This window comes from Urocampus carinirostris, chromosome 20, assembly GCF_059441175.1.
Source record: "Urocampus carinirostris isolate Australia breed hairy pipefish chromosome 20, RoL_Ucar_1.0, whole genome shotgun sequence".
Lineage (NCBI taxonomy): Eukaryota > Metazoa > Chordata > Actinopteri > Syngnathiformes > Syngnathidae > Urocampus > Urocampus carinirostris.
In genome coordinates, this window is record NC_142368.1 from 18,065,343 (window position 1) to 18,081,105 (window position 15,763).

Here is a 15,763-nt window from a genome sequence, read left to right on the forward strand (position 1 = left end):
AATTAATATAGCAAAGGATTAAGTACTGCTGTACAACACATTTTATTATGTAAAACAAGGATAAATAAATGTACAATTCATATAAAAACACCAATTTACATTAAAACAAATCCACCATTCACCAAGACCTGCCATTGCCTGTATAGAGGTTTCCATGGTGACGACAGAGCAGTCACATTTAGAAGTCTGCCTCCAATGTAAAAGTGTTGTCGACGGTGGTGGTCATGACACCCATCCTCTGGTACTCGCCCACGCGCTTCTCGAAGAAGTTGGTCTTTCCCTCCAGGGAGATGTTCTCCATGAAGTCGAACGGGTTCTCAACGCAGTACAGCTAAAAACGCCAAAAAAAGTGAGACTAAGGAAGGCACGGAAGAAGTTTGAAACCCGACAACCGTTCAGTCTGGCGTCTGTGTCACGTCGCCGCCTCCCCGCCACCAGGCCACATGCCCAGCAACGAGGGTTTGGCAGCGACGCTCAGCCTCCATTACCGGCTGAGGTACGTACCCCTGCGCCACTCATCATAACGGTCAGCACCAAACCAATTTCTTAGCTTTACCTTGGCGAAGCCCAGCTCCACCATGAGTCGGTCGGCCACAAACTCAATGTAGCGCTTCATCAGATCACAGTTCATCCCGATGAGCTTGACTGGCAACGCTTGCGTCAGGAACTCCTGGAAAAGTAAAAACCAAGATGGACATTAGGAAGGGGTACTATTAGTCACTGGGGCAAGGGCGGTAAATTGAATGTATAGACAGTTTTAACGATAGACAATTTGAAATGTGTGAATTGAAGTTATGATGGTGTTATTGATTCAAAGTTGGTGGTAGCTGTTGAAGCGACTGTGGTGCCTCCTGAGGACAGCTGAGGTCCCTGTGGACTTTTTCAGAATAGGTCACTAGTAGGTCATCATAATTTGCATGTAGAATGATCTTTTTAATGGTAGAGTCCATTTAACCCCGATTTCATTAATAAACCTGTTAATAATGTGATAAGAACATAAGTTGTTGCAGACGTTCCCCTACTTACGACCATTCGACTTACATAAAACGGTAGATACGAACATTTTTTTCGGGATGCAAATTAAAATTTGTGGTGTGTGCACCTTTTTCCGAGTAGAGGACAGTACTGTTGTGCTTCTCTCCACCGTGTGGTGCTGTGAGAGCTAACCCAGCATCCACACCGAAGAAGAAATCCGGCTTCTACTTCCTAGTTCACGTGTAAACATACAATACTGCGTGTACTTCATCTCTAGCGTGCTAAAATCTCTGACGTTTTTATTGTTTAGATCTCGTGCATCCATTCAACATGGTTGGTGTAAAGTGTAAAGATGAGGTAACCCGTTTCTTTTAAAATGAAAGTGGAACAAGAAAGCTTGATGCGGTTGAGAAAATGGCTGGATCAAGAGGAAAATATAGGACTTTAATGAAATAGTTTACCTTAAAGGAATTTTTTCCAATAGTTTTCGCTGACCCGTGAGTATCTTTCCAAAGCATAAGTGCGAATTTTTGTTAATTCGAATAAATAGTCCTATCAAAGTGCATGATAATTTGTGCTAGCATTTGAATACTCTTGATGAAGTTTTATGAATTAACACCAATCTAGCTGTTTTTTGCTCCTCAGTATCTACAACATGACATTTTTAAAAAACTTTTAATAAGTATAGAAACTTTTAGCGGTGGGGGTTAAAACAAGTAGTCAGTAGGCGCCCACCTGCTCGATCTCCACCGCGTTCTTGATGATGGACGTCACAATCTCCTCGGAGGGCTTGTTGACGAGATGCTTGAACATCAAACACGCAAAGTCGCAGTGGAGTCCCTGAAAGCGACACAACCCGTCAAAACCCATGTCAAACCACTCACCACCGACAGACGATGGCGTGACCCTGACCTCGTCTCTGCTGATGAGCTCGTTTGAGAAGGTCAGCCCTGGCATCAGGCCACGTTTCTTCAGCCAGAAGATGGCAGCGAAGGACCCGGAGAAGAAAATGCCTTCCACGGCTGCGAAGGCCACCACACGCTCACCTGAAGGTGGAGATGATTAAACAGTTGCACCAAACAAGATGGACATCAGGGGTTCCTTACCATAAGCGGCGTTCTTGTTTCCGATCCAGTTGATTGCCCAATCGGCCTTCTTCTTGACACACGGCATGGTCTCAATGGCGTTGAACAGGTATTCCCTGAAATGGTTCAAATCAGCGTCAAAGAGTTTCCCAACACACACGTGCCCTCACCACCAGCTTACCTCTCCTTGGGGTCTTTGATGTAAGTGTCAATGAGTAGACTGTACATCTCTGAGTGGATGTTCTCCATGGCAATCTGGAAGCCGTAGAAGCAGCGTGCCTCAGTCACCTGAACCTCCTGCGTGAAGCGCTCCACCTGCACCGGTTGGGAAAAATGTAATTGATTTGCTTAATGTATTAAATTTTATCTGTGCGTACTGAATGGTCCCTCATGCTTTAGAGTTGAACCGGGCACTTCCAGTCCGAGGGACGCATGATTTTTTAGGTTTTTCTATTCCGACATTGGTGATTCCAAGAACCAAGATCGTCAACAAGTTTCGGCTAGCTTGCTAACAAGCTGATAGTTTGTACAAGGTTCCGACAGCTTAAGTTAAATGGAATACTTTAATTCCAGGGGTGGCCAACCATTCAGCGACTAAGAGCCAATTTTTCGTCTGTGTTACTACAAAGAGCCACATCATAGTTGTTAACGGGGGCGAGTTGATAATTTTTTTTTTTACTAAAAATGCCACATTATACACATAAACATCTTTTAATCATGTACGCACGCATACACAAATCTCTACTCGACTAGATCTGATGAAAATAACCACACCAACATGATAATATCAATAATTTTCAACAGTTAACATTGTGAGCACTGTTCCAGATCCATTATCGACTTGAGGTCTGAGAGCTTGGGATAGTCCTTGTCCTTCTCTTCCATGAACAGTTTTACTGGATCCAAAAGCTCAAAGAAGCGAGCTAGTACCTGGCTTTTTGACAGCCACCTCACAGTGCAGTAGCAGGTCACCTGGAAGTCCTTGGTCCAGTTCAGCGATGATATTCCTGAATATCCTCTGGTTAAGCGCATGTGTGCAGATGAAGTTGACGATTTCCATCACAGGTTTCATGACGTTGTCAAATTTGAGTGATTTAGACACGAGTTGCTCCCTGTGGATGATGCAGTGGAAATCCCAAAAGTCTGGAAATGTTTGATCAGCTTTGTACAGTCCCACAAGCCCGTTCATTGATCCGATGATGGCTCGCGCTCCATCCGTAGCTCTTGCAGTTAGTTTGTTTGCAGCTCAGTGTGCAACTGTTATTCAACAGCTGCATTAATATCGGATATTCTTCGTTCCATACTGTGGCGAGACAGTTGAACATCTGATTTGCTCTGTTTTAGTTTGTTGTCTACATGAGCCAAGATTTCAAAGGCGTCAATGACGCATTTTTAATGAATTCTCTTTCGTTGTATAGCTTTTTAGCCCGTGCTATGTTCCAAGCTAACTGATAAGAAGCAAGCGTTACGGTCTCAGAGTGTTTCATAATTTTTTTGAAAGAAATGCAACTGTTTTTCTGCTTGGCTTTTCGTAGTCAACAACTTTTTCTTACTAAGTTCAGTCCCTTTTGGAAATTCCTGTTCGATGTTAGGGTGGAGTGAGCTGAATTGACGCTGAAGATTTGAAGCTTTGAATGTGCTAATGCCGCGTTACGTATAAGGCAGATAGGCTTGCCATTACGTTCAATAAAATAATATAAACTATCCCATTCTGGCAAAAACGTCCTGTGTTCTTCTTCATATTTTAGTTTGGCTGTGCCTTTTTACCTGCCATTTCAAGAGGTAATTTCACATAAATTGACTACAATACATTTTGTCAAACAAATATTTTCTCGTCGCTCGTTTTACGTCACTAAAACAGACATTGATTGTCGGAGTGCCATCTAGCTGTAGGGAAGGCAAATTACAGTGCCGGCTAAACATTCTTGATGCATGTCATGTTACAGCTTCCAAAGAGCCGCATTAAACAAGTTTATAACAGCTCCTAAAGAGCCGCATGAAACTAGTTCAAGAGCCGCATGCGGCTCGAGAGCCGCGGGTTGGCCACCCCTGCTTTAATTCCCTTAGAAATCCCATTTAAGACCAATTAGTGGAAAACAAAACACAATAAAACAAACAAAACATACAAACACATATTTCTTGCACCCAATACATCGTTCCTCATACACATAACTTGTCACAACTTTTAGCCATGGGGAGAAACGTTCAGACAGCCGCTTCTTATCAGATGTACACTTTTCGGGCATGGTCCAAAGTAAACGTCTCTGTCTGAAGTTGCTATGTGTATTGTGGGTAGACCTAAGACACGCGTCCGACTGAAAGCACATCACCCTTTTGACAGTTCAGTTATCGTGGTCACACATTGTTGCCAGCAAAGTAAAATTGTGAATTTAATTATTCAAAAAAAGATCAATCGACAAATGTTACCAAATCTTTTATGTCAAACAATTATCAATATGTGTTATTGGGGTAACTTTTCAATGCCAAATAAGGCCTTATGTTTTACAATGAGGAATTCAATGCACTTTAAGAAAGGAACCTTGTTTGTATACTCGAGTTGAAGACAAGAAACCTGCCAAAACCATGCAGGATATGCGGCTTTCAAGGACAGGAGTGCTACGGTTTAGCGTTGCTTTAGGGTCAGAAAACCTTTCTTTCCAGTTAAAGATGTTTACCTAAAGTGTATGCCAAATTATTCTGAAAAACTCAAGAAACTCAGCCCAAATGACGTTTTGAACAGGCACTCTGGATCAAATGATTGTATTATTTGATGGCCCAAATATGGTCTACCAATTAGGGCCCATGATCAAAGTTTAACCGAAAGAATGATCCCTAGCTAAGGACCCTGCCCCGTTTCCGCCAGCACATAATTTGTGATATTTTGAGCTGTTCCTAACAATGGCCTACAAGCTTTTTGTGTCAATGGGCTGCTGTAGACTGACATGAATTCCGCTTCAACAATGCACCCACCTTTGACAATTTTAATACGTCACTTGTTTACAAACAAGGAAAGGGCTCCATAGATATTGGGTAATAATTCAGTTAAATACGAAAGACTAAAGAAAGTACTCTATGTGCATCCAATTGACTGCTGATCTTTAGCTTCTTTTCCCCCCACCTAATTTATAATTTTGACGTTTTTCAGAAGATCCGTGTTTAAATGGGTCAAAATAGAATTACATGCAAACTCCACATGGGGAGGGAGGCTGTGGAATTAAACCCTGTATGCACACCACCCAGCAGCTGTGTTGCCCTTAAAAAAAATTGGCAAAGTTATATATATATATAAAAAAAGGAGGGTGGGTTTTTATCATTCATCTACAGTTTATATCTTAAATTTCTACTATGAAATTGCTCATTACTAAAAGATTTGGTGCAGAATGATTTTTTATTATCAGTGATAGTATATCATTAAAACATTTTTTTTTTAATCTGAGCTGAGCCTAAATAGCTGTTTTTCTAAATAGAGCTGTCCTCATGGGTGCGACCATTAGGCAGTGGTGACACATGACAACACAAAGGTAAAAAAACAACAAAAAAAACAGGGCAGATGTGTGCTTCATTTTCACACAATTTTTCTATATTGTGTGGTCTATAGAGTCACACTGCAAAGAAACATGGCAATGGCAACTATTTCAAGCATTTTTCAGGTAACTTCCTCACCTTGAAGACATTAAAATTCAAGAATTTAAGAATTTCAAGCACCGGTACGAACCCTGTAGTCTATACAAGTGATAAATTTATTGTCTTACGACCCTTGCTTGGAATTTAATGTCTGCTTAATACAGTACTGGTGTAATATAGTACTGGCATGTCCCATCAACTCTGCATTTGTCTCCCAAGCGCCTCTCCTGATTCTGAGGTACAATGTTTGAAAACACAACACTAGGAGCAGGACAAAGACACGTGACCACCGAGTGAGCACACACAACCAGATTTGTGTCGGCGCTTACCAGATTCTCATTGACGATGCCATCACTGGCAGCAAAGAAGGCCAAGACGTGGGAGATGAAAAACTTCTCGTCTTCCTTCAGGCCTTCCCAGTGCTGCATGTCCTTGGATAGGTCCACCTACACACAAACGCATTAGGACACGGTGAAAACACCTACTGACACGCAGGGGACGTGTTTGAGTGCCGACCTCTTCGGCAGTCCAGAAAGAAGCCTCTGCTTTTTTGTACATTCGCCAGATGTCCTGGTATTGGATGGGGAAGATGACAAAGCGGCGAGGGTTGTCCTTCAGAAGAGGTTCAGTGATCTCGCTCTCTTTCTTTTTCACGACTTTGACCTGGGACACAAAATAGTGGTTGCTTTTAGCCCAAAATGACAGGGAAAAAAACACACGATTAATTGTAGCCATCCAACCATTTGTGATGTTACTCACTAGGTTTAAGACACCAAAGTTTAAGACATGGAAAACGGTAACGAACAAAAATGTATACAGTCCTTCATGGATTCTCAGTCCAAACTAAAAGATAACTACTAATTCCAATTCTGCTACAGTCATGAAGTATTGTTATCATGATGCATTTAAATCGATTTTTCCCCAAATCTTTTTAGCTGAAACAAATCTTAATGTTTTCACATTTTAAAGACTTTCAAAAATTGGATTTAAAACATTTTAATGACAATCAAGGCCTTATTTTTTAAAACAATGACTAATGCAGGGGTGCCAAACTCATTTTAACTCGGGGGCCACATGATACAACAAACATTCTGTCGGGGGCCGGACTAGTAGATTAAAGAGAAGGAAAAAGAAAGAAATAAGAGAAAGAGGGAGGGAAAAGGAGAGAGGGCGGGACAAAGAAAGAAAAAGAAAGGGAGAGCGTGAGAAAAGATAAAAAGTCATGAGAGAGGGGGAAAACAAAGAGGAAGAAAGAAATCCAAAGAAATAGAAAGACAGAAGGAGAGAAAAGAAAAAGCGTGAAGGGTATGAGGAGAGAAAGAGAAAAGAGACAAAGAGCAACAAAGGAAGAAAAAAAAAAGTCAGAGTGAAAGAGAGACAGATTGGGAGAAAAGGCGTGGAAAAGAGGGAGAGAGAGACAAATACAAGTGCAGTGTCTTTGTGAGAGCCACCTGGCTTTGGCAACATCAAGTTGACATATTTCAACCTGCATTTTCTCTTGCGCTTCTCTGAGTGTTGTCTCACGGGCCGGATTCAATCCCTTAGCCTTCATCTATCACACAGGTGTCAAAGTGGTGGCCCGCGGGCCAGATCAGGCCCGCTAAGGGATTGAATCCGGCCCGCGAGATAACTCTCAGAGAAGCGCAAGAGAAAAACAAGCTGCAGGTTGAAATATGTCAACTTGATGTTGCCAAAGCCAGGTGCCTCGAACAAAGACACTGTACTTGTATTTATTTCTATCTCTCCCTCTCTTTCTCTTTCTTTTCCATCCCTTTTCTCCCACTCTATCCCTCTCTTTCACTCTCTGTGTCTCTCTTTTTCTCTTCCTTTGTTGCTCTTTGTCTCTTCCTCTCTCTGTGTCTTTTAACCTCTTTTGCTCTAACTTCCTTTTTTCATTTTCTCTCTTTTTTCTTTCTCTCTTTATACCCTTTGTACTTTCTTTTCGCTTTTCTCTCCCTGTCTTTCTATTTCTATTTGGATTTCTTTCTCCCTCCTCCTTTCTTTTCCCCCTCTCTCATGACTTTTTATCTTTTTTTGTTTCTCACGCTCTCTCTCTCTATCTTTTTCTTTCTTTGTCCCGCCCTCTCTTCTTTTCCCTCTATCTTTCTCTTATTTTTTTTAATCTCTCTTTTTCTTTCTCTTTAATCTACTAGTCCGGCCCCCGACAGAATGTTTGTTCTATCCTGTGGCCCCTGAGTTAAAATGAGTTTGACACCCCTGATCTATCATATAAAAATAATATTCAGTTGAGAAACCTGCATTTAGTTTTTTTTATTCCCGCACTGGTGTATGATGGACCCTGGTAACTAGGAGGTACACTTTCAAAATAAAGTCTGAAAATAAGGAGCAGTTCATGTGACCGTTTTTCCTACAGAATATTCTGGGCATATACGATTTACTGGCAATGGTTTTAGGACTTCAGATGCCAAAACTGGGTTGGTGAACTACCATTCTTGTGCACTTCTCTATTGAGGATTACCTCGTCATCGTTGGGGAACTTAACATTAGCCTGAGGAATGTAGTGGAATTATAAAATAAATTTGGGGTACGGTCAAGTGACTTTTGTTACCTTTGATTGAAGGATTACGATCACAAAGAAATAAGGTAATCAACATTTTTGAAAGAGCCTATATAAAAAGGTACAACTTAAAAGAATTTCTGAAAAATAAGGACACCTTGAATGAACAATGGAGACTGGACATTGAATAATGACTTTAGCATATTCCAGCAAGGGCTGCAACTAATGATTATTTTGTTTTATGAGGATTGAATTGGTCGATTATTTTTTCGACGAAAGCACATCTTAAAAAGGCATCTCAATATTCTTCTCTTTATCCAAATATAGAAGAAATAGTGCACAAAAAAACTTTCTATAACAAAGACCATAAAATAAATAAATATTTGCACAGTGTCTGAAATAACGTCTGCCCAGGCGTGCATCTTTTACGTCGGGCGTACAACTTACAAAATGTCTCCGCCCGGGAGGCCAACAATTTTTTCAAGGAAAAATCATTTAAAATAATAACAATAAAAAAAACTAACGATTTTTCTTTTCAAAACAAACGTTTGCTTTATTCCGATTTCAAAATCTTCGTTCGGTTTGGAAATTTCGGTTCGTTTGGTAGTTTGCATGCTCGGCAGCCAATCAGAAGCCTGCGTCGAATAACTTTCCTGAGTGTTATAAGGTTGTGCATTTGCATATCGTTTTCCAAAGTAGACGCACAGAGAGCACAAGAAAAATGGAGAAGTGCTTAGGAATCAAGCCAAAACCCCAGCCCCAGAAGAAAGATTAAAAAGAAGCTAACAAAATTTATGATGCAACGAAAAGTAAACGTACATTAAAAGCATCGTGGAAAGAGGAGTTCACGTAGCTTGTAGCAGACGACGCAACACAAACATTACATGAAGGAAGATGAGAAAATACAGGTACCTACTGATGGCAGATGGAAAACAGCGATGTCATATACATGAAATGAATATTATAAATAGATTCATAATAGACTTAATTTTAAAGTGTTGTTCTGTTATATATTGTTTAATACTTTGCAACAATGTTTTTTTTTTAACGATTAGTCATCTTATTGTGTTTCAAGTTGTGAAAATGGGGCAGGCAACTTTATGCCTGGTGTCCGGTAACTTTTTGTCACGAGTTTCAGACACTGACTTGCCAATTACCTTGACAGAACAAAAATACATGCAAATATATACTATACAATTTTCCTACCACATTATCCAGATATGAAATTAAAAAAAATATATATGTGTAGCCATTGTTTTATCCACCCAAAAAATGTTAAAAATGTAAACCCACCCTTCAAATCTTTGTCGACCAATTTGCTTTTGGGTCAAACCTTATGATAAGCGTTCCCAATGTGAAAATGAGAAGATTGAATGATTGTATTGTCTTTATCATCTCCTGAATTTTTTTGTTTGAACAATTTTATTGACACTTATAACAGTAATTAAACATATTCACAATTTCATGAATGTTTTTATAAAGCACTTCGAGTAGTACAGTAATCCCTCGGTTATCGCGGTTAATGGGGACCGAAACCGCCCGCGAAAAGTGAAAATCTGCGAAGTAGCGACGCCCCTTCAAAAATGCTTGAAAAAAATGTTTAAAAATTCAATTACCGTATTTTCCGCACTCTAAGGCGCACATAAAATCTGATTTTTATTTTTAAAAAGCTGACTATGCGCCTTATAATCCGGTGCGCCTTAAACAGTTATTATGTTATTGCTTTATTGTTATGGTTTTGCACTTGTTCTTTTTGCACATTACGAGTGTTACTATATTGCGAATGGACTAACGTTTAATTTACCATAACAGTATCAGACGTTTTTTTGCGTGTTGACTAAATGGAGGAAAAGTAAAATGTTATGCCTTGCTGTTGTTCAAAGATGTTAAAGATGGGTCACGAAAATGCTTTACCTAAGAGAAAATAATAAAACAGCCGTTTATTCATTTTGGGAGTGAATGAAGATTGTGGAAAGCTTGTTTGTTATCTATTAATAAAGTTTGACTGACCGATCTGACTGTTTTGTTGACATTCCCTTTAGCGCGGCACCATCTAACGGTTGCATAACGTAACTACATCCTCTACTGTAGCCAAGTCAAGTCACATTTATTTATGACGCCCTTAATCATAAAAATGTCACGAAGGACTGCACAGGATTACAATTACAAAATTGCACAACTACCCGATCTTAAACCAGCATGCACTCATAGCGCCTTATAAATGGAAAAAGTTTAAAAATATATCATTCATTGAAGGTGCGCCTTATAGTGCGAAAAATACGGAATTTTATTTGATTATTTTTTAGACCTGCGAAGCTCTGAACCCGCGAACGTGGAACCACGAAGTAGCAACACCCCTTCAAAAATGCTTAATTTTTTTTTTTAAATTCATCTCATCTCATTAGCTGCACCGCTTATCCTCAGTAGGGCCGCGGGGGTTTTGGAGCCCATCCCAGCAATCATCGGGCAGTGGGCAAGGGACAAATGATTTTATTTTATTGTTTGTTTTTTTTAGACCCGCGTAGCTCTGAACCCGCGAACGTGGAACCGCGAAGTAGCGAGGTCCCACTGTATATCTGTACCTGAAAATTGCTGTGCGAATAAATTTCGATGTCATTTGCGACCGGATTCACTAAAAGGTGAAATATGGCCACAATTTTAGCAAATTCGAGTCAGGCTTGCAAAGAAAGGTAGCATCTTGCATCAGTCCGCGCCCTCTCACGCAGTTTGGCGCCAGGTTTATCCAACAAAGCGGGCTTCTTTCGAAATTTTAAACCTCCACGTTTGTAAATAACAATAATTTGCCTCTGAAAAATATTCAAAACAATAACCCCTAAATTCCATGGCTGATTGATGACGTCACTTACCGGCGTTTCGGTGAAGATTTTGCGCGCGGTTTTGGACGCCAGCATCCGCGTCGCGTTCACACTTGGAGGCTTCAAAAGAAGAAAGAAACGTTTGCAAATAACATTTAAAAGACGTATTTTGTTATCTTTTTCCCGAGTTGCCATTGGCAATCACTCACTGTGTTTTCTTTGTCCAGCCTCATCTTGCTCAAGTCTTGGTTCACCTGGTTCTCCTTGTTGTTGTAGGCGGAAAGCGGCGAGCGAGCAGACTGCATATTTAAACGTGGGGAAACTTAGTGTACTTAAAATAAGAAGAAATAAAAAAATATCGAGATAAAAGCCGCGTAGGAGAAAAGGCGATGGACTGCTCCGCTCGACCTCCAGAGACAATAGTGACTTAAGGCGGTTGCGGCTTTTTGTTGAAACATTGGCGCCCGGAACTAGCGCTAACCAATCAGAAGGGACGTTTCTCCCGACGTGGTCTAAAGACCAATCGGAAGGCACGTTTTGGTCACGTGAGGCTCCTTCTCGTTTTCTGCGGCAAACTCGAAGTTACAAAAGACTTCCAAAAGCGGCGCCAAAATGTCGAAGTTACCTAACAGCAAATTTCAAACCTATTTGGTTCGCGCGACGATTATTTAGGTAATATCCTCTCGAGGTGGAAGCTAGCGACACAGACTGACGACATGTGTTCCAAGTTTCTCTGACGAGTACGGTATTATTGAAATGACACATTTTGCTGCTTGCTTATTATCTATTATTATTATTTCCCATATGTTTTTTGTTATTTTGCTATATTTATCGTATTATCCTGGTAAAATAGGAAAAGTAATCGTTAAAATAAGCAAAATAGCTCGACACTGCAGCTGGTAAGTCGTTAGGTTATTGTTGTTTGTCTATAATATGGGTGTCGAATAGGCGGCCCGCGAGACAACTCAGAGAAGTGCAAGAGAAAAATAAGCTGCAGGTTGAAATATGTCAACTCGATGTTGCCAAAGCCAGGTGCCTCGAGCAAAGACACTGCACTTGTATTTATTTATTTCTCTCTCTCTCTTTCTTTTCCACCCCTTTTCTCCCTCTCTGTCTCTTTCACTCTCTCTCTTTTTCTCTTCCTTTGTTGCTTTTTGTCTTTTTCTCTCTCTGTCTTTTAACCTCTTTTGCTCTAACTTCCTTTTCTCTCTTTTCTCTTTCTTCCTACCCTTTGCGCTTTGTTTTGTCTTTTCTCTCCTTCTGTCTTTCTATTTCTCTTTGGATTTCTTTCTTCCTCTCCCTTTCTTTTCCCCTCTCACGACTTCTCTTTTTATCTCTTTTGTTTCTCACGCTCTCTTTCTTTGTTTCTCCTTTTCCCTCCCTCTTTCTCTTATTTCTTTATCTCTCTTTTTTTTTCTCTTTAATCTACTAGTCCGGCCCCCGACAGAATGTTTGTGGCCCCCGAGTTAACACGAGTTTGACACCCCTGGTCTATATGTACGTTTTATATTAAATGTGAAAGTAAAATAGATACTTATTCATATATTAGATACCTCGAAACCAGAAGTTACTGAAATATGTATAATTAGAGCTAAAAATAGCACTATTACAGTAATTGCCCCAAATAAATCGAATACTTATGTATTTATTATTAAATACCAGTAAGCAGGGGCGCTTGGGGGAGGGGGAGTGCCCACCCGCAGATACGATCTGCCCACCCAAAGAAAACTGGATGTCGTGGTGAGAGCAGTCTGGGGGGAGGGATGAAAAAAAGGCATATAAAAGAAGACAAAATCAATAGAAACGAAAGAAGTTGAAAGCTGGGAAAAAAAGAAGAAAAAAGGGATTAAAAAAACAAGAAAAAAGCTATGAAAAAAAGAAAGAAAATATTAAAACAATAAAGGAGAGAATAATGAAGAAAAATAATAAAGCAAAAAAAAGAGGTAAAAGGGGGGGAAGAAACAAAAGAATACAAAAAAGAGGAAAACGCAGGAAAAAAAACAAAAGAAAAGCTGTCAAAAAAGAAAACAAAAGGAAAAAAAAGGACAGGTTTTGGGGGTCCCTTTGTTCAGTATATTATTTGGAGCACTTGTAAAATGTTTATAATATCCATATATCAGTACTACAGTACTCATAACAGGATCTCACTCCCTTTCTTTCTCCCTCTCTCTTTTTCTCATGCTCACTCTTTTTCTCTATCTCACTTTCTTCCTCTTTTTTCTTTCTCCCTCCTTCTATGGTGCTCTCTCTGTTTCTCTCTCTCTTTCCCCTTTTCTGTCTCTTAGCCTCTCTCTCCCTCTTACTCCCCCGTTCTCTGTTCTTTTCTCTCTTTCTTACCTTCTCTCTCTTTCTCCTCCTCTCTTTCTTTCTATCTTTCTCTTAACCCTACTAGTCCGGCCCCGGAGATTTTTTTTCTAGCATGTGGCCCCCAGCTAAAACAAGTTTGACCCCCTTGTTCTAAATACAGCATGCAGTTTATTTGAAAAAAAATGCATGAAACTTTTTTTTTTCAGGAATTATAGTCCAACAAAAAACCCATGATAGGCAAAATCTCTGAAATAGAAAACTTTATTATATTATTTCACAATTATTATACAATACCAAAGAACAAAAGGGACCAAACATTTCTTGAATAAATACAAGTACCCTAAATTCCGGACTATAGAGCGCACCCGATTATAAGCCGCACCCACCACATTTTAAGAGGAAAACCGATTTTGTACTTAAACAAGCCGCACCTGTATATAAGCCGCATGCGCCCACATTAAAAAATGTAACCCAAACACAAAATTAACCCAAACCCGACTTTAAGTCCCGCGATTGAAACTAAATGTCCTTCATTAAAGTCCACAGTCCAAAAATCACAGCCGGCAAAATGAACAGAAAATGATACTGGTACTTAAGGTTTGATGCAGACCTGCAGAGTCCGGGTCCCGTTGAAAGTAATCCAAGGAAAAAAGTGTATATTTCCAAAGGTAAGGGTGGGAAAAATATATATCCACTATTGTCCGCCGCGTCGACCAACAGGTCTCACCTTTACCCCACTTACCGTCACCCCGCGTTTGTTCCGCCCCTTCTTTTTCATTCGCCCGTGCAAAACATATCAGAATAAGTGTCTAAAATAAATACATGACAAAAATATACAGTTGCAAATGCATATTATACATGGTTACACATATTTACAAAGAAAGACGGTACACCGAGAGAGTTTTCAAAGCTTTAATAATAATAATAATATAACTTTCATCCCAAACGGTGCCTGTGACAGGGCAGTTAATGGTAGCAACACGCTCGCAACACAGTAAATGGGTCTGGTAAAAAAAAACATACCGTACTTGTAAACATCACGGTAAACCGTCCGGACTGCTCGATTGCTTTTAGCTTGAAAGTTAATTTGATTTATGCAAAAGCCAAGAAGTTGCAGTCTTCCTCAGCGCATATATTCCACCGGTCTAAATCTTACCTTTTGTACTCGAGCACCGCTGGCGGCCATTAGAAAAATGACATAAATTGGCCGCATCACTGAATAAGCCGCAGGGTTGAAAGTTTGGGAAAAAAGTAGCGGCTTGTAGTCCGGAATTTACGGTACTGTGAAATGTTTTTTTTTTTTACAAAAGAAATATTATACTTCCAAAAAATCATTTTAATCATCCATGTGAACTGAAAGCACAGAGACTGTTAGACACTCAGAATGCAGAATAGAATGCACTATGCAAATCACATGTGTAGTCGATGTTCCGAATGTGTTTCCAATTTTTCTCTTTTTAAAAGAAGTTTAATCAGTCAGTGATACCAAGCATTGATAATTTGGAACGGTACAATTCCTATCGAATACAAAAAATAGTATTCATTTATTGAAGTGTCATCTGCCGGAAATGTAGCGCCAACTATTGGCAAGGAGGACTTACTTCAAGCCCGTTTTTTTTTAATACATTAGTCTTTATTGTATTGATGATAACGCAGTGAACATCTTTTGCAACGTGATTGGAGGGAGAGAAAGAGCGAGATATAAAAAGGGGAAGAGAACAAAGGAGACAGAGTAAGAGAGAAATAGAGAGAGAGAGAGAGAGATAACAAGAGCAAGAGAGAGAAATAAAAAGGGGGAGAGAACAAACGAGACGGATTAAGAGAGAGAGAGAGAGAGAGATCACAAGAGATTCTGTGCCCTACAAAAGAGAGAAATAAAGAAAAAGAGATAGAAAGACATTAATATAGAGAAAGAAAGTTAGAAAGAAAGAAATGTCAAAACAATGAAAGAAGAGAAAACAACAGAATAAGAGTGAGCATGAAAGAGAGAGCGGGTGATGAAGAGAAGGGGAGGAGAAAGAAGGAAAAAGCTAGAAAGGAATAAAGAAACTCATTGAGAAAGTAAGAAAGTTGGGGAGGGAGTCAGAAAGAGAGAAAGGAAAAAAAAAAGCTGGGAGAGGGAGTTAGAAAGAGAAAGAAGGAGTTAGAAAGAGATAGAGAAAAAGAAAGAGAGAAATAGAGCAAACGAGAGAGAGTGAAAGGCAGGAAGAGAAATAATACTACAGTTGCTTTGCAAGTGGTGCCTGGCTTGGATGGTATCAAGTGGACATATTTGAAACATACTGGGGCGGAGGTAGAGCGCTCGTCTCGGGATCGTTGGGTCGCAGGTTCGATTCCCGACTCCTCCGTGTTTTATGTCGAAGTGTCCTCGGGCAAAACACTGAATCCCTAATGCTCCCGATAAGCAGGTAGTTGCTTTGCATGGCTGACGCCGCTAT

General features: G+C 40.0%; 1 protein-coding gene and 1 non-coding gene across 2 annotated transcripts; both read right to left on the reverse strand.

Moving 5' to 3' along the window:
• Nucleotides 1–24: 24 nt before the first annotated feature.
• LOC148346442 (ribonucleoside-diphosphate reductase subunit M2-like) lies at nt 25–11,489 on the reverse strand. Its single transcript, XM_088325556.1, has 10 exons — nt 11,228–11,489; nt 11,070–11,138; nt 6,201–6,347; nt 6,014–6,130; nt 2,242–2,375; nt 2,082–2,176; nt 1,888–2,021; nt 1,711–1,815; nt 557–670; nt 25–331 (listed from the first exon to the last, which is right to left on the reverse strand). Exons 1-10 carry the CDS (start codon nt 11,321–11,323, stop codon nt 179–181), a joined length of 1,164 nt encoding a protein of 387 aa, XP_088181682.1. The 5' UTR covers nt 11,324–11,489; the 3' UTR covers nt 25–178.
• Nucleotides 391–528, reverse strand: LOC148346443 (small nucleolar RNA SNORD94). The gene has a single exon (XR_015848380.1). It is a non-coding gene; the product is annotated as a small nucleolar RNA SNORD94 (small nucleolar RNA).
• Nucleotides 11,490–15,763: the final 4,274 nt, after the last annotated feature.

Bases quoted from the DNA above. Each gene is read 5' to 3' on its own strand.
- LOC148346442 (XM_088325556.1), bottom strand. From the start codon at position 11,323: ATGCAGTCTGCTCGCTCGCCGCTTTCCGCCTACAACAACAAGGAGAAC. The intron at 11,139-11,227 runs GTGAGTGATTGC...CTTCTTTTGAAG, and splicing joins GGCTGGACAAAGAAAACACA to CCTCCAAGTGTGAACGCGAC. The intron at 2,177-2,241 runs GTAAGCTGGTGG...GAACCATTTCAG, and splicing joins ATCAAAGACCCCAAGGAGAG to GGAATACCTGTTCAACGCCA.